The sequence below is a fragment of the Hemibagrus wyckioides genome, linkage group LG22 (assembly GCF_019097595.1).
Source record: "Hemibagrus wyckioides isolate EC202008001 linkage group LG22, SWU_Hwy_1.0, whole genome shotgun sequence".
Taxonomy (NCBI): domain Eukaryota; kingdom Metazoa; phylum Chordata; class Actinopteri; order Siluriformes; family Bagridae; genus Hemibagrus; species Hemibagrus wyckioides.
Genome location: NC_080731.1, coordinates 22141366 through 22158865, shown reverse-complemented (window position 1 = coordinate 22158865; position 17500 = coordinate 22141366). Strand labels below are relative to the sequence as shown.

The following is a 17500-nucleotide window of genomic DNA, read 5'->3' as shown; positions in this document are numbered from 1 at the left end:
GATGAACAGATTCAGAATTAAATGACTCAGATGAACAGATTCAGAATAAAATAACTCAATCGAACAGATTCAGAATCAACTGACTCAGATGAACAGATTCAGAATCAAATTACTCAGATGAACAGATTCAGAATCAAATGACTCAAATGAACAGATTCAGAACAAATGACTCAGATGAACAGATTCAGAATCAAATGACTCAAATGAACAGATTCAAAACAAATGACTCAGATGAACAGATTCAGAATCAAATGACTCAAATGAACAGATTCAGAACAAATGGCACAGATGAACAGATTCAGAATCAAATGAAAAAAGAATCATGATAAAAGATTCAGAGAGGGATGACCTGCAACACCTCATCCTCACTCATTAACTAACACACACACACACACACACACACACACACACACACACACACACTTTCATCTACTTGGTAAAAATGAGCAGGTTAACAGTGATTAATATTAAACACGATTTATTTAAGAAACTGTGATGATTTTTGGTAAAAAAAAAAAACAGCACCAGAGTGGATTTTTTTGTAAAGCACCTCAACAGTTTGTTTGTAAAAAACACACACAGTACATCATGATAAAACAGAGCTGCAGCTGATGGACAGAAGGGTGTGTTCATTCACACACACACACACACACACACACACTTCTTCTCTTCATTCTCAGGATTTAAAGTCTGATGATTATAAATGTGTTTGTGGTCATCAGGACCATCAGTGTGTTCCAGCAGGTCCTCAGACTGGAGTGTGTGTGTGTGTGTGTTAATGGGCTTCAGCACTCCATAAGAGCAGCAGCTTTAAATCGGACACTTCTCACTTCTCAGTGTGTCGCTGGACCCCACGCTCTTCACTCGGACCACACTTAACCCTGTGGGTCATGATCATACACGAAGGTAGCCGCTGCTGATAACGCATGTGTTAAATCCTCTGTGTGTGTGTGTGTGTGTGTTTGTGTGTGTGTGTGTGTGTGTTTGTGTGTGTGTGTGTGTGCTCATGGTCCAGTATTGTTCATTCTGGGTGCTGACGATGATCCAAATTTGACCTCTGACCTCTTGGCGGTGTTACATCACACAGGTGAGGCAGCACTGCTTCTGGACGGAGCTCAGGACGCAGCGGCCGAGCTTCTTCAGGGTGGAGCAGAAGTGAGTGGACATGCTGTCTCTCTTACACACTGACACACACACACACATTCACACATACACACACGCACACACACACACACACACATACACACACACACACACACACAGTAATGAGCATGTATAGAGGTTATAATGTGTAATAAATGTGTAATTACGGTGTTTCACTGTACCTCGCTCGGCCCTGCACTCCTCCTCACCACACGAGCGCAGACTCTCAGGTTTATTGTCTTTCACACACAGCGAGCTTTCCACCTCTTCTCCTGATCCCTCGCTCACACACCTGATCTCTCGCTTCTGTACACCTCCACCACAGCTCTTTGAACACTGACACACACACACAATAAAAATCCATAAACATCTCTATACATCACCCTCAACATCTATAAGAATACATGAATATGCTAATCAGGACACGCCCCCACCCCTCCTGTCAGTATGAATATGTTAATATTACTGACAGCAGCATTTTTAAGCTGGTTTCCAGCTGCTGTGGTGTAAGAAGAATAAAACACTCCAGCATGTTCTGCTCCACTCTGACCGTATCAGGTGAGAAACAGTGATAGTGACCTGCTGCCAGGGTTCAGGAGACCACCACACACACGGCTGCAGGTTACAGGGGGCGGAGCTTTCAGGTCTCAGACTCACATCACAGCGCTCAGGCTCTGGACAAAATACAGAGCGCTCCATCACTCCTCCTCCACAACTCTGAGAGCACTGGGGGGGGGGCGAGAGAGAGAGAGAGGAAGCGAGAGAGAGAGAGAGAGAGAGAGAGAGGGAGGGAGAGAGAGAAAGAGAGATAGAGAGAAAGAGAGATAGAGAGAGAGAGAGTGAGAGAGAGAGAGAGAACGAGAGAGTGTGTTTATGTGTGTGTGTGTGAGTGTGAGTATTTGTTTGTGTGTGTGTGTGTGTTTGTGTGTGTGTGTGTGAGTATTTGTTTGTGTGTGTGTGTGTTTGTGTGTGTGTGTGTGAGTATTTGTTTGTGTGTGTGTGTTTGTGTATATGTATGCGTGTGTGTATGAATGTTTGTTTGTGTATGTGTCTATGTGAGTATGTGAGTATGTGTGTGAGTGTGTGTGAGTGTGTACCTGTCCCCAGTGTGTGTGTTTCCACTGCACTGTAGGAGGTGGTGGTTGGTCTGAGCAGTGAAACGGTCTCAACACTCGTCCACTCTGAGAGTCCACACACTGGACATCCCTGTACTTCATCCCACTAACACATCCCTCAACACACTGACACACACACACACACACACACACACACACACACACACACACACTGAGCACATAGGCCTGCTTCCCCTATAGTGTTATCAGATTGAACTCATCAGCACACCTCACAGTGTGTGTGTGTGTGTGTTACCTTTCTCCATACAGCACAGGGTTGAAGGTTACAGTGTTGTGCAGGTTCTGGTCTCGCTGTGCTGCTGCAGTCAGAATCCTGACCAGAACTACACACTACTGACCTCCACACTGCTCCCAGACCACAGGAGGTGGAACACTGACACACACACACACACACACACACACACACACGCACACACACGCACAGGGTTATACTCAGTCAGAACACAGCTCCTGTCTCCAGGCTTCAGTTCTGGACAGGTGATTGGTCAGAAGGCGAGGATTCATTTTCATTCATAATTAACAGAATATTAACATATTGGAGTATATGTACTGTATATTAACATAACAGAGTCATGTGCTGAGATTAATCTTTACCTCACTCCAGTTGCCCACGACCCAGAATGCTCCTGTGTTCTTGCCCCCTGGTGTTTGGGTCACGGTGGTTCTGCTGGGGTTTCTGGCTGTGTGTCTGTTCTTCTTACTCACTGTGTGTGTGTGTGTGCGTCTGTGTGATCTCGCCTGGCCCCTGTGTGTAGGTGAGCTGTTGGAGGTTCTGTGTGAGGATGCCGTAGTGGTCAGTAGATTAATCGTGTGTGTGATTGTTCTGGTTCTGGAAGGTTCTGCTGCAGTAATCAGTGTGTGTGTAGTTGTTGTGGTGTCGTCTGGTTGTGTGGGAGTGTGTAAAGTGCTGACAGGAGTGTGAGCGGTGAACATGTCCTCTCTGTCGTCCCCCATGATGTAGTCGTAGCCGGGTGTGTACGGTGATCGGTCAGGGGGCTGCCGCAGGTCCGCACTGCCCTCTTCATCCTCATCCTCGTCCTCACCCCCGTGTGTGGGGTTGCTGTTATTGACCAGGATGAAGTCCTGATCGTCTTTGTGCAACACACTCGGAGTGGGAGTGTGTGAGGTGCTCACAGTGGGTGTGTACAGTGAGGGGGTGGGACCAGACGTGAGGTCATCGGGGTCATGAGTCGGAGTTGGGTGCGGTTTGGTTCTGGAGCAGCTCTGGAGGTTACAGAAGGTCGTGGATCGAGGTCGGGTCACGGGGTCACAGCGGGTTTGGGGTTCTGTGACACACTTGACGCTACGAGACTTGACCCCTCCACCACAGGTCAGAGAACACTGCAGGAGAAACCACACACACACACACACACCAGTCCCTCTTTACATCCTGATGGACCCAAGATCCTGACATTTTATACCTAATGAGTGAGTCAGAGGTGACGGTGGTGAGGAGGTAAACCCCCTGAGATGATATGAGGAACCTAATGAGTGCATGCTCATGTAATGACCTCACGTTCCTGTGGTTTAGTGCCTGCTGGAACCCTAAGGTTCTCACCTGGCTCCAGTTCCCCACAGTCCAGGCTGAGCCACAGGTCACGTTGCGGTTGCAGGCCAGAGCAGCTTTGGGTTTGGGGAGCCTTCTGCAGTCCCCGGGGTTCAGCACTCTCTCCTCTCCAGCCACAGTTCTAACACAGAGAACCGTGCGCTTTCTTACTCCGTCAGAACCGCAGGAGGCGGAGCACGACTGCCATCCTCCCACCCACCACCTGGGGATTACACAGTGTTCAGGTTCTCACCTGCAGAGAACATCACACGCTTCATGTGAAGGAAGAAGACTGAGGCAGACCTGGCAGGACAGTCCATGTTCTTACAGGGTCGATGTCTGTCATCGGGTCGAGTGGTCAGATCACACAGCTCCTCGTCCACCACACCGACACCGGCTCGAAAACACCGCACCGGCTGCTGCTGCTCACCTGCAGGACCGGAGCTTATTATAAACCACGCCCACAATGCACTGCAGTAATACCTGACCCTAAGATGTTACACCTGATGACCAGAATCCTAAACAAACATCACAAATCTGCTGCATCTCCATAATCAGGCTCTAATCAGACTGAGCTTCAGCTCTACAGTTTGTCCACTAGAGGTCAGTCAAGGACCAGAGGAGTGAGAGACAGCGTTCAAGTTCACTCACTTCAACACCACCTGGAGATACATATTAAAATACCACACATGCCACATTTCAGCTGGTGGTGTGTAAACGGTGTGGGGTTTGGTGTGTGTGTGTGTGTGTGAGGTTCATCTTCTTCATGCTGGGTTTAAGGGATGTGGGTTTTGGTGTGTGTGTGTGTGTGTGTGTGAGGTTCATCTTCTTCATGCTGGGTTTAGTTTTGTTATTGTATTGTGGCTGTTATTTTGTTGTTATTGTGTTGTGGTTGTTGTTATTGTGTTGTGGTTGTTGTTATTGTGTTGTGGTTGTTGTTATTGTGTTGTGGTTGTTGTTATTGTGTTGTGGCTGTTATTTTGTTGTGGTTGTTATTGTGTTGTGGTTGTTGTTGTCTTGTGGTTGTTGTTATTGTGTTGTGGCTGTTATTGTGTTGTGGTTGTTGTTGTCTTGTGGTTGTTATTGTGTTGTGGTTGTTGTTATTGTGTTGTGGTTGTTGTTGTCTTGTGGTTGTTGTTATTGTGTTGTGGTTGTTATTGTGTTGTGGCTGTTATTTTGTTGTGGTTGTTATTGTGTTGTGGTTGTTGTTGTCTTGTGGTTGTTGTTATTGTGTTGTGGTTGTTGTGTTGTGGTTGTTGTTATTGTGTTGTGGTTGTTGTTGTTATTGTGTTGTGGTTGTTGTTGTTATTGTGTTGTGGTTGTTGTTGTCTTGTGGTTGTTGTTATTGCTTTGTGGTTGTTATTGTGTTGTGGCTGTTATTTTGTTGTGGTTGTTATTTTGTTGTGGTTGTTGTTGTGTTGTGGTTGTTGTTATTGTGTTGTGGTTGTTGTTGTCTTGTGGTTGTTGTTATTGTGTTGTGGTTGTTATTGTGTTGTGGCTGTTATTTTGTTGTGGTTGTTATTTTGTTGTGGCTGTTGTGTTGTGGTTGTTGTTATTGTGTTGTGGTTGTTATTTTGTTGTTATTGTGTTGTGGTTGTTGGTATTGTGTTGTAGTTGTTGTTATTGTGTTGTGGTTGTTGTTGTTATTGTGTTGTGGCTGTTATTTTGTTGTTATTTTGTTGTGGTTGTTATTTTGTTGTGGTTGTTGTTGTGTTGTGGTTGTTGTTATTGTGTTGTGGCTGTTATTTTGTTGTTATTTTGTTGTGGTTGTTGTTGTGTTGTGGCTGTTATTTTGCTGTTTTGGTTGTTGTTGTTATTGTGTTGTGGTTGTTGTTATTGTGTTGTGGGTGTTATTTTGTTGTTGTTGTTATTGTGTTGTGGTTGTTGTTGTTACTGTGTTGTTGTGACTGTTATTTTGTAGTTGTTGTTATTGTGTTGTGGCTGTTATTTTGTTGTTTTGGTGTTGTGGTTGTTGTTGTTATTGTGTTGTGGCTGTTATTTTGTTGTTGTTATTGTGTTGTGGTTGTTGTTATTGTGTTGTTGTGGCTGTTATTTTGTTGTTGTTATTGTGTTGTGGCTGTTATTTTGTTGTGGTTGTTGTGACTGTTATTGTGTTGTGGTTGTTATTGTGTTGTGTTTGTTATTGTGTTGTGGTTGTTGTGTTGTGGCTGTTGTTGTGTTGTGGTTGTTGTTATTGTGTTGTGGTTGTTGTTGTTACTGTGTTGTTGTGACTGTTATTTTGTGGTTGTTGTTATTGTGTTGTGGCTGTTATTTTGTTGTTGTGGTTGTTGTTATTATTGTGTTGTGGCTGTTATTTTGTTGTTGTTGTTATTGTGTTGTGGTTGTTGTTATTATTGTGTTGTGGCTGTTATTTTGTTGTTATGGTGTTGTGGTTGTTGTTATTGTGTTGTGGTTGTTGTTATTATTGTGTTGTGGTTGTTATTTTGTTGTTATTGTTGTTTTGGTGTTGTGGTTGTTGTTGTTATTGTGTTGTGGTTGTTGTTATTATTGTGTTGTGGCTGTTATTTTGTTGTTGTTATTGTGTTGTGGTTGTTGTTGTTATTGTGTTGTGGTTGTTGTTATTGTGTTGTGGCTGTTATTTTGTTGTTGTGGTTGTTGTGTTGTGGTTGTTGTTATTATTGTGTTGTGGCTGTTATTTTGTTGTTGTTATTGTGTTGTGGTTGTTGTTATTATTGTGTTGTGGCTGTTATTTTGTTGTTATGGTGTTGTGGTTTTTGTTATTATTGTGTTGTGGTTGTTATTTTGTTGTTATTGTTGTTATTGTGTTGTGGTTGTTGTTGTCTTGTGGTTGTTGTTATTGTGTTGTGGCTGTTATTGTGTTGTGGTTGTTGTTGTCTTGTGGTTGTTGTTATTGTGTTGTGGTTGTTATTGTGTTGTGGCTGTTATTTTGTTGTGGTTGTTATTGTGTTGTGGTTGTTGTTGTCTTGTGGTTGTTGTTATTGTGTTGTGGTTGTTGTTATTGTGTTGTGGTTGTTGTTATTGTGTTGTGGTTGTTGTTGTTATTGTGTTGTGGTTGTTGTTGTTATTGTGTTGTGGTTGTTATTGTGTTGTGGTTGTTGTTGTTATTGTGTTGTGGTTGTTGTTGTCTTGTGGTTGTTGTTATTGCTTTGTGGTTGTTATTGTGTTGTGGCTGTTATTTTGTTGTGGTTGTTATTTTGTTGTGGTTGTTGTTGTGTTGTGGTTGTTGTTATTGTGTTGTGGTTGTTGTTGTCTTGTGGTTGTTGTTATTGTGTTGTGGCTGTTATTTTGTTGTGGTTGTTATTTTGTTGTGGCTGTTGTTGTGTTGTGGTTGTTGTTATTGTGTTGTGGTTGTTGGTATTGTGTTGTAGTTGTTGTTATTGTGTTGTGGTTGTTGTTGTTATTGTGTTGTGGCTGTTATTTTGTTGTTATTTTGTTGTGGTTGTTATTTTGTTGTGGTTGTTGTTGTCTTGTGGTTGTTGTTATTGTGTTGTGGCTGTTATTTTGTTGTTATTTTGTTGTGGTTGTTGTGTTGTGGCTGTTATTTTGCTGTTTTGGTTGTTGTTGTTATTGTGTTGTGGTTGTTGTTATTGTGTTGTGGGTGTTATTTTGTTGTTGTTGTTATTGTGTTGTGGTTGTTGTTGTTACTGTGTTGTTGTGACTGTTATTTTGTAGTTGTTGTTATTGTGTTGTGGCTGTTATTTTGTTGTTTTGGTGTTGTGGTTGTTGTTGTTATTGTGTTGTGGCTGTTATTTTGTTGTTGTTATTGTGTTGTGGTTGTTGTTATTGTGTTGTTGTGGCTGTTATTTTGTTGTTGTTATTGTGTTGTGGCTGTTATTTTGTTGTGGTTGTTGTGACTGTTATTGTGTTGTGGTTGTTATTGTGTTGTGTTTGTTATTGTGTTGTGGTTGTTGTGTTGTGGCTGTTGTGTTGTGGTTGTTGTTATTGTGTTGTGGTTGTTGTTGTTACTGTGTTGTTGTGACTGTTATTTTGTGGTTGTTGTTATTGTGTTGTGGCTGTTATTTTGTTGTTGTGGTTGTTGTTATTATTGTGTTGTGGCTGTTATTTTGTTGTTGTTGTTATTGTGTTGTGGTTGTTGTTATTATTGTGTTGTGGCTGTTATTTTGTTGTTATGGTGTTGTGGTTGTTGTTATTGTGTTGTGGTTGTTGTTATTATTGTGTTGTGGCTGTTATTTTGTTGTTGTTTTGGTGTTGTGGTTGTTGTTGTTATTGTGTTGTGGTTGTTGTTATTGTGTTGTGGTTGTTGTTATTGTGTTGTGGCTGTTATTTTGTTGTTGTGGTTGTTGTGTTGTGGTTGTTGTTATTATTGTGTTGTGGCTGTTATTTTGTTGTTGTTGTTATTGTGTTGTGGTTGTTGTTATTATTGTGTTGTGGCTGTTATTTTGTTGTTATGGTGTTGTGGTTGTTGTTATTGTGTTGTGGTTGTTGTTATTATTGTGTTGTGGTTGTTATTTTGTTGTTATTGTTGTTATTGTGTTGTGGTTGTTGTTATTATTGTGTTGTGGTTGTTGTTATTATTGTGTTGTGGCTGTTATTTTGTTGTTATGGTGTTGTGGTTGTTATTATTGTGTTGTGGCTGTTATTTTGTTGTTATTGTGTTGTGGTTGTTATTTTGTTGTTATTGTTGTTATGGTGTTGTGGTTGTTGTTGTTATTGTGTTGTGGTTGTTGTTGTTATTGTGTTGTGGTTGTTGTTATTATTGTGTTGTGGTTGTTGTTATTATTGTGTTGTGGTTGTTGTTATTATTGTGTTGTGGCTGTTATTTTGTTGTTATGGTGTTGTGGTTGTTGTGTTGTGGTTGTTGTTATTATTGTGTTGTGGCTGTTATTTTGTTGTTGTTGTTATTGTGTTGTGGTTGTTGTTATTATTGTGTTGTGGCTGTTATTTTGTTGTTATGGTGTTGTGGTTGTTGTTATTGTGTTGTGGTTGTTGTTATTATTGTGTTGTGGTTGTTATTTTGTTGTTATTGTTGTTATTGTGTTGTGGTTGTTGTTATTATTGTGTTGTGGTTGTTGTTATTATTGTGTTGTGGCTGTTATTTTGTTGTTGTTGTTATTGTGTTGTGGTTGTTGTTATTGCGTTGTGGTTGTTGTTGTTATTGTGTTGTTGTGAGTGTTATTTTGTTGTTGTTATTGTGTTGTTGTTGTTGTTATTTCTCCACCTTGTCCACAGGTGGTGCTGCAGTCAGTCCAGGCTCCGTATTTCCAGAGGAACTGAGGCTCCAGCAGGTCGTCCTCCACTGAGCTGTTCTTCTTCACGATGAACTCGTACCTCACACCGGGGTTCAGCTCCTGAAACAACAGCTGCAGGACAACAGAGAGAGAAATTACAAACACACAACAACCACAACAACAACAAACATACAACAACAACCACACAACAAACACACAATAACAACAACAACAACCACACAACAAACACACAACAACAGCAACAACAAACATACAACAACAACAACAACCACACAACAAACACACAATAACAACAACAACAGCAACAACAAACATACAACAACAAACACACAACAACAACAACAACAACAACAACAAACATACAACAACAAACACACAACAAACACAGCAACAACAAACACACAATAACGACAGCAACAACAAACAAACATTAACAACAACAACAAACATACAACAACAACAGCAACAACAAACATACAACAACAATAAACTGTAAACATCATGATAAAGTAAACAATTATCACAACATTCATAGACACACAGTAATGTCACTGTGTGAGAGTGTGTGTGTGTGAGTGAGTGTGTTTGTGTGAGTGTGTGTGTTTGTGTGTGTTTGTGTGTGTGTGTGTGTGTGAAAGAGTGAGTGAGAGTGTGTGTGTGTTATGTAGTGTGTGTTATGTAGTGTGTGTGTGTGTGTGAGAGAGTGTGTGTGTTGGTTTTTATGGTTTACCGGGACTTTTGACCTGTTTACATACCGACATTATGGGGACATCTGGGATTATGAGGACAGAACCGGTGTCCTCATAATTCCTGATATGTAGCTGCATTTATCTATATCAGAGGAACTCCCAGTCAAATTTTCTCTTGAAGTCCCATTACACCACAAAGCCTTGAGAGTGGCTTAACACAGTGTTAACCCGGACCCCTGTAGACTGGTGTCGGTATTGCATACGCTTAACACCGGCGAAAAACATTCTCAAACATTTTGAGACTCCTGATTGGCTACCACTGGATTGCCAAATTAGCGTGACTGTGATGGAGATGACCATACAGTCTCTACATGCAGCTGTACTACCTTCACTCTGTAAATATATCACTCCTGGAACTGTTCTAGTCTCCCCGATTACAGCATCATGGCATTTAATTCGCTAAATTATTAACTCGATAATCCAATTAGTAAATCTGTTGCTCCAGTAAAGTTCATTTCGTGAAATCTCGTTCAAAATAAGAGTGGAGAAATGTAAATGAGAGTAAGTGAAGCATGTTTAAATCTCTCAGAGTTTAAAGCCCATCTTTCCCTCAGTGTGCTGATAGATCAGTCAGTGGGTTAGAGAAAAGGTGCTTTACTGAACCACGGCTTATATACAGACTAAACGTGTTAAAGCTCCAACCTTCAGATAAAATTATTCAAGTAAACTTTAACAAGGATGACTTCTGCCTGGGAAACAGCATTCTTTAAGCAAGATGACTGAAATGAAGCTGAGGAGAGGGAAAGCAAATCCCAAAAAGGAGGCTGAAGATTTTACAGCAACTGGCAAAGACACAGATGGATTTAATGTGAAGTATATAAATTCAGATAAAGGTAAGATTTATTTAAATGTCATTCTTTGTTAGTTTTTTTTTTTATTAACAGTTAGGGTCATCAAGAATATTAAGAATGAAAACTATGGAGTCAATTCAATGCCACATATATTCGCAAAAGAATTTATGTGTTGCAAAAGGAAATAAAGTTTTGCAAATGAAAAAAATGAAATTTGCAAAACAAAAATAAAGAGTTCAATCAATCAATCAATCAATCAACATTTATTTGTATAGCACCTTACAATAACCTAAATTGAACCAAAGTGCTTTACAGCGTTAAAAAGGTGATTAAAACAATGTCTATGTAAAATGAAATTGAAATAAAATAACAGTGAGATATACAAAACACAGAAAATGATTATAAGCCAAAAGCCATTTTAAATAAGTGAGTCTTGAGTTTGGCTTTAAACAGAGGCAGGTCAGTAATAGTACGCAACTCATAAGGAATTGTGTTCCAGGGTTTAGGACCGGCCACTGCAAAGGAGCCATCACCCCACTGTTTGTAGCTCGACCGAGGGACCTCTAGTACGTTATGGTCAGCAGAACGTAAAGCTCTACTTTGTTGGTAAAAGCTTACTGTCTCACATAAGTAAGAAGGTGCCAGGCCATTGACTGCACTAAAAACAAACAGCAGAAGTTTAAACTGTATCCAGAACTGTACTGAAGCCAGTGGAGGGAATTCAGGGTTGGTGTGATATGATCATATTTACGAGTATTAATCAGCATATGAGCCGCAGCATTCTGTTCACAAGTTGCAGGCGAAGCAGACGAGCTTGACCCAAAACACAGTATTTTAGTGTTATCACCCAGTGGTCTTCCTAAACACATAAGCAACATTTCCATATTTTTTTTCTGGCTGACAAAGTGTCCATTCCCACACACTGTGCATGCGTCCATCTATCACATGCATCACACTGGACCTGATGAGATAATCTGATATAGAGAAAATAAAGAAAATAGTAGTAGTGTCAAGGATCTAATAAATAACATTCATGAACTACTGCACTGTTCATGTACTGCAGCCACTGTTGCCTAGTTTATGTGGGGAAACATTGTGCAACAGAACCTTAATTAACACTTAATGCATGTTTGGAAAAAAAAATGGGTTTATAAATCTTGCTGCACTTTTGGGTCTTGAATGTCACACCCACTTTTGTGCCTACCACCTACAACCACAGTGCAGCACATTCATTTATCTAAATGGTACACAAACATAAATGTCCTTGTATCCAAGGTGGTGTTAGCTAGCTCCATGTGTAACTTTCAGCATTTTATTGTATGTTTTAGATTGCAGTTGTGAAGGAGAAGTCTGGGTCTGAGGGACAAGATACAATAGGACCAAGTGAGAAGACAGCAAAAGTAAGTTTGTAGGATAGACATTGGTTTTTGGTTTTATGAAATTCTATGGAATGGATAGACCCAATCCCCAACTCACTCTTGGTAATTTATCAAAAGGGCCATTTGTTTATGAGCATGAGTATTCATTTTCATGTCAGGTGATTCTGAGTACTATATGTACTGTGTCATACAATTGTGTAAAAGTGGAAAAGTATTTTTTTTAAAGTTTCCTTTGCTTTTTCTGAGAGCCGGGTTCTTCTGCTATCAAAACCTAGATTTTATGTGTGTTATCTAGAATACACTAACATTTGTTCCCAGTTTTTCACCTCAGCTTTTGTTGAGGGTGTAAACACAGTGAAAGTCAAAAATGCACATCATCTAGTAGCAAATAAATTGAATCAGTTCTCCAGGTCATTCCTGTACTGTTTGCTTTTTCTCGTTTGATATAAAATGACTGTTCTTTTATTTCTGTTAACAGGACTGTAAACATTAAACTGTTTCCAGCATGAACAAATGTGCTGCATGTGCTGGACCGGTTGTTTCACTCAGATGGATTGGTCTTAGATGCAAAGGTCAGTAACAGTAACCCTACAGTGTTTAAGATGGCAGTTCATTTATAAATGGTATCGTTGTCTAAATGGTGCATTGTATCCAGACAGTGGTCCTGGTCTTGTGATAAATCAGCACAGGTATAAAAATGTTTAATAAAATTCAGTGTTTCATCGTTTTTTTTAGTTGTGCCACAAGTAAAGGTGACAACAGTGATGTGTTTGTTTTGTATATTTAAAGTAAATATTGTACATTTTTGACTGTTTATAATACTTCTTACTTATTTACTTCTCTCTCTCTCTCTCTCTCTCTCTCTCTCGCAGTTTGCTCTTGTTTTTGGCACAAGTCCTGCTTCACTAAAATTGGAAAGAATGAGAACGAGTTGCTATCATGGGTAAATGCATTTTTAATTTATTTGCTTAACTTTATTCATGTGTAAGTGTAGTTTATGGTGATCTTTTTTCTGGTACTAGGGTGTAAGTTCTGATGAGGAGTCACAATCAGATGAGGAATATGTACCAGAGTCAGAGAATGAATCTGAGAGCTCAGTAGAGTTACAAGTAGAGTATACGGAGAAACAAAAGGCTATCTATTCCAAGGTCACAAAGTTGAATCCTGAAGATGCAAGCAAGGGCAAAGTGTGTGTTAAAGCCAGAGAAGGATCTTGTGAAGAAGCTGATTTATTTTATGGGGAGCAGCTGACTGATGTAGAATCTGATGATGAGATCATTAGACAATGCAAAGTTAAGCAAATTTCGAAATCCCACAGAACATCAGTAGTTACAGAATTAGGCAGTGGATTAGACTGTTTAACTCTGCCAACAGCAGTCACTGGAAAACCTAAGGACCAGCAACTCTTAGATGCAAGAGGAGAAGCTAGTGGAGCTTTTGAGGAGTCTCTGATGGCAGAGGGCAAGAATAAAGTGACTGGACCAGATGAGTCTATTCAGGTGTCTACAATTTCCTGTTCTGAAACTAAAAAAAAATACCGTTATATTTGTGGGAAACCCCAGTCAAAAATTTCTCGACATCTGAAAACACACATGACAGAAGTTGAAGTTGCAAAAGCACTGTCCTTCCCAAAGAACTCAAAAGAACGTAAAGTATTGCTGGAGAAACTTAGAAACAAAGGCAATTATCAGCATAATACTGATGTTGAAAAGAAAGGAACTGGGATGCTCAAAGTAAGAAGAAAACCAGCCAGAACTTGTGATTTCAAAGACTTTGTGCATTGTATGTACTGCAAAGGGATGTTTGTCCGTAAAGACTTATGGCGACGTGTAAAAAGATGTTCTTTAAAGCCAGGAGAGCTACATGAACACCATGGTAGGGCCAGGGTTTTGGGTTTGGCAGCCATGGCAGAGTCTACATTCCCACACCAGATATCTCCAGGGGTTTGGAAGCTCTTAAGCGTAATGAAGCAAGATGAGGTTGCCTCTGTAGTATGCAATGACTTTTGCATTCTTCAACTAGCACAGTCTTTCTTCAATAAACATGGAAATGACCCTACTAAGTATGAATATATTCGACAGAAGCTTCGTGAAATTGGAAGATTTTTATTAACTCTGCGCAATGAGTCTTCCATCCTGTAAGGATCTGCCAGAGGCGGAGGATGTAGAATCCATAAGCAGATTTACCAGGAACCAGGAAATGAGGCAGTGGTCAAAAATACCGGAAAGCAGAAACGTGGCAAACTAATCTGACAAACAGTGAGCAGAATCAAAGTCGAGGAAAGAAGCAGGGTCGAGAACAGAAAACAGTATCAGAGGCAGGCAAAAATCAGTGGTCAAAAAGGCAAACAAAGTCATACAGGAAAGAACAATAACAATGAAAACGTTCAGTATACAACCTAGAAGTGATACTTCGCAAATAACAGTGTGTGCATGCAGCTTAAATGTCCGTGGGAAACCAAGAAGGGAACCATGTGATCACTCTCAAAACTCAGGCGAGGGCTCCCCCTGGTGTTCAGAGACAGAACGAGACGTAACACATCCATAGCCTCGAGGAAGCTGTAAAACCTGCCAACTTTTCAAGTGTTGTTCAAACTGTCAAAACCGTGTCTGGCTTTGATGAAGAAATGAACTGCTACCAAACACCAACCCTAGCCTTAAAATTGGGGCACAAATTACAAAAGGTGTGCGAAATTATCCATTGTACAGCTTTAATGGCAGAGGATGAAGAGCTAATCAAATCAACTGAGACATTCAAAAAACTGTATAGCAGCAAGTGGTCAGACTTCATCTCCCACAATGCTTTAAGCACGCTGAATGAAGCAAAATTCAACAAGCCATTAACACTACCATTTACTCATGATGTTCAGCTTCTTCACAAACACCTGGAGACAATTGCAGATGTGTCATCTGAAAAGCTGAAGCAGGCTCCATCACCACAATTATGCCAGGACTGCCTGAGACTCTATGCATCTCAGTGTGGAGCTCAAAATCCAGAACATCTTAAATCAACCCATTTGCGTAAACATGTTGCCACTCTCTCACAAATTCTTAACCTAAAGAACAATGAATTGGATCAAGTTGCAGACTTCTTGGGACATGACATTCATATACACCGTGAATACTACAGGCTCCCAGATGCAACATTTCAGCTAGCTAAAATATCTAAACTTCTCCTGGCTATGGAAAAAGGTCGTCTTCCTGATATTCAAGGCAAATCACTTGATGACATTGAAATTGAAGGTATGCATCTTTATTGTGAAATGGTGAAGAGATTTAATTTGGTACATAATGTGTCCTGTGTAGAATTAGGCTACAATTAGGCCAAATCAGGGACCTACAATACAAATACAAATGAAACATGCTGTACTGTTCAATTTTACTTCTGCTTTTAAGATGAAATCAACACTGATGGCAGTGCTGGAAGTGAATCTGAGAATGGGGATGAAGGTGAGAATTTGGAGGCTTTGGAGGCACGAGTACACCAGTGCAGATCGGTAGGTTTTTCAAACATTGTTGTTATATGCTTCATTGTTTTTTGTCATAGGTCCACACTATTTGTGTATGCTGAATAATGGGGAATCTTTATGTCTAGGGATGCGGAAGGATCAGGCACCAAAAGAGGACAAGGCTGGAGGTTCTCATTGCATTTCCTAGGTTCTACCTGTAGAGTTGACTTTTATAATCAATAAAAATGGATGAAGCTGTTATTTTAGTAACATATTTCAGTATTATTTACCTATTATTAATCTTAAACAAAGCTATTTGTCATCATACAACTTTTCCTTGTTTACTTTCTATGGTTGTGTGGAGTGCATGTTTTTGATGTTTAATTGCTTTTTTAGTTGTTTAGGTGCTCTGCCCATGTCCCATAGAGCTTTGATGCACAGAGTCTTGAGTCTTTTGTGCAGTTAGCTGGCCACAAATATCACAGTTTTAACCATCATAATCTATTTGAATGTGCATTATTCTTGTGTATACCTACATTTACGTGTAGGTTAGTGGAAGACTGAGCTTTTTGGAGATTTCAACCCAATAGCTAGACAGTGCAGTATTCAGACCATACATACCACACATAATCATCTTTATTTTCTGAGATCAATGTTTATTTTGTTTGTATAGCAGTGTTCCAGGGCAATGTTGCAGCAGAGACTGGAAACTCTAGACAGAGGACACGAACACCATGGTCTAAACGTGAGGAGGTGGCTGTAATGAAATATTTTATATCTCATATAACCACAGAAAACTGGCCACAATGGCAGTGTGTGTGCAGTGTAAGACTGCGGAGGATCCTGTGCTGGCAGGCCGCACAGTACAAACTATACGGGATTTTGTTCGAAACAGGGGAATAACTTTAAAAAGGAAAGCCCTGTGTGACTGAGGACAATGTTTTGATATCCAGGGGATGCTACATATTTAAAAGAGCCAATTGAGAACTATGTTTAAGTTCTGTTATAATACACTATATTGCCAAAAGTATTCGCTCACCCATCCAAATAATCAGAATCAGGTGTTCCAATCACTTCCATGGCCACAGGTGTATAAAATCAAGCACCTAGGCATGCAGACTGTTTTTACAAACATTTGTGAAAGAATGGGTCGCTCTCAGGAGCTCAGTGAATTCCAGCGTGGAACTGTGATAGGATGCCGCCTGTGCAACAAATCCAGTCGTGAAATTTCCTCGCTCCTAAATATTCCACAGTCAACTGTCAGCTGTATTATAAGAACGTGGAAGTGTTTGGGAACGACAGCAACTCAGCCACGAAGTGGTAGGCCACGTAAACTGACGGAGCAGGGTCAGCGGATGCTGAGGCGCATAGTGCGAAGAGGTCGCCAACTTTCTGCAGAGTCAATCGCTACAGACCTCCAAACTTCATGTGGCCTTCAGATTAGCTCAAGAACAGTGCGCAGAGAGCTTCATGGAATGGGTTTCCATGGCCGAGCAGCTGCATCCAAGCCATACATCACCAAGTGCAATGCAAAGCGTCGGATGCAGTGGTGTAAAGCACGCCGCCACTGGACTCTAGAGCAGTGGAGACGCGTTCTCTGGAGTGACGAATCGCGCTTCTCCATCTGGCAATCTGATGGACGAGTCTGGGTTTGGCGGTTGCCAGGAGAATGGTACTTGTCTGACTGCATTGTGCCAAGTGTAAAGTTTGGTGGAGGGGGGATTATGGTGTGGGGTTGTTTTTCAGGAGCTGGGCTTGGCCCCTTAGTTCCAGTGAAAGGAACTCTGAATGCTTCAGCATACCAAGACATTTTGGACAATTCCATGCTCCCAACTTTATGGGAACAGTTTGGAGCTGGCCCCTTCCTCTTCCAACATGACTGTGCACCAGTGACCAAAGCAAGGTCCATAAAGACATGGATGACAGAGTCTGGTGTGGAGGAACTTGACTGGCCTGCACAGAGTCCTGACCTCAACCCCATAGAACACCTTTGGGATGAATTAGAGCGGAGACTGAGAGCCAGGCCTTCTCATCCAACATCAGTGTGACCTCACAAATGCGCTTCTGGAAGAATGGTCAAAAATTCCCATGAACACACTCCTAAACCTTGTGGACA

At 40.8% G+C, this 17500-nt stretch overlaps 2 protein-coding genes across 11 annotated transcripts in view; one reads left to right on the top strand and one right to left on the bottom strand.

The window, feature by feature from the left end:
- The window catches only part of adamts12 (ADAM metallopeptidase with thrombospondin type 1 motif, 12), a 39015-nt gene that overhangs the window by 447 nt on the left and 21068 nt on the right, over window positions 1-17500 (bottom strand). For 3 of the 6 annotated variants that reach the window (XM_058374699.1, XM_058374700.1, XM_058374704.1), the window contains 9 exons: window positions 8987-9128; window positions 4129-4255; window positions 3838-4048; window positions 2874-3620; window positions 2515-2652; window positions 2241-2384; window positions 1723-1869; window positions 1326-1479; window positions 1-1184 (listed from right to left, as the gene is read on the bottom strand). The exon at window positions 1-1184 is cut by the window's left edge. In XM_058374699.1, coding sequence (XP_058230682.1) covers window positions 1075-1184; window positions 1326-1479; window positions 1723-1869; window positions 2241-2384; window positions 2515-2652; window positions 2874-3620; window positions 3838-4048; window positions 4129-4255; window positions 8987-9128 — 1920 coding nt within the window. In that variant the 3' untranslated portion in view covers window positions 1-1074. Of the gene's footprint in view, window positions 1185-1325; window positions 1480-1613; window positions 1870-2240; window positions 2385-2514; window positions 2653-2873; window positions 3621-3837; window positions 4049-4128; window positions 4256-8986; window positions 9129-17500 lie in introns of those variants that run through there. The other 3 variants (XM_058374701.1, XM_058374703.1, XR_009203110.1) reach the window with 3 other exon arrangements.
- LOC131343211 (uncharacterized) lies at window positions 9127-16882 on the top strand. 5 transcript variants are annotated; one of them, XR_009203118.1, is made up of 8 exons: window positions 9127-11133; window positions 11886-11957; window positions 12415-12508; window positions 12809-12879; window positions 12959-15178; window positions 15332-15432; window positions 15531-15572; window positions 16058-16714. XR_009203118.1 is itself a non-coding variant. In XM_058374712.1 (4 exons), the coding sequence occupies exons 1-4, from the start codon at window positions 14563-14565 to the stop codon at window positions 16145-16147; spliced, it is 849 nt and encodes a 282-aa protein (XP_058230695.1). In that variant the 5' UTR covers window positions 12894-14562; the 3' UTR covers window positions 16148-16882. The 5 variants fall into 5 exon arrangements, 1 of the variants encoding a protein (XP_058230695.1); XR_009203117.1 differs by having other exon boundaries at window positions 9127-11123; window positions 15531-16715; XR_009203116.1 differs by having other exon boundaries at window positions 15531-16715.

Bases quoted from the DNA above. Each gene is read 5' to 3' on its own strand.
- LOC131343211 (XM_058374712.1), top strand. From the start codon at position 14,563: ATGAACTGCTACCAAACACCAACCCTAGCCTTAAAATTGGGGCACAAA. The intron at 15,179-15,331 runs GTATGCATCTTT...TCTGCTTTTAAG, and splicing joins TGATGACATTGAAATTGAAG to ATGAAATCAACACTGATGGC. The intron at 15,433-15,530 runs GTAGGTTTTTCA...CTTTATGTCTAG, and splicing joins GAGTACACCAGTGCAGATCG to GGATGCGGAAGGATCAGGCA.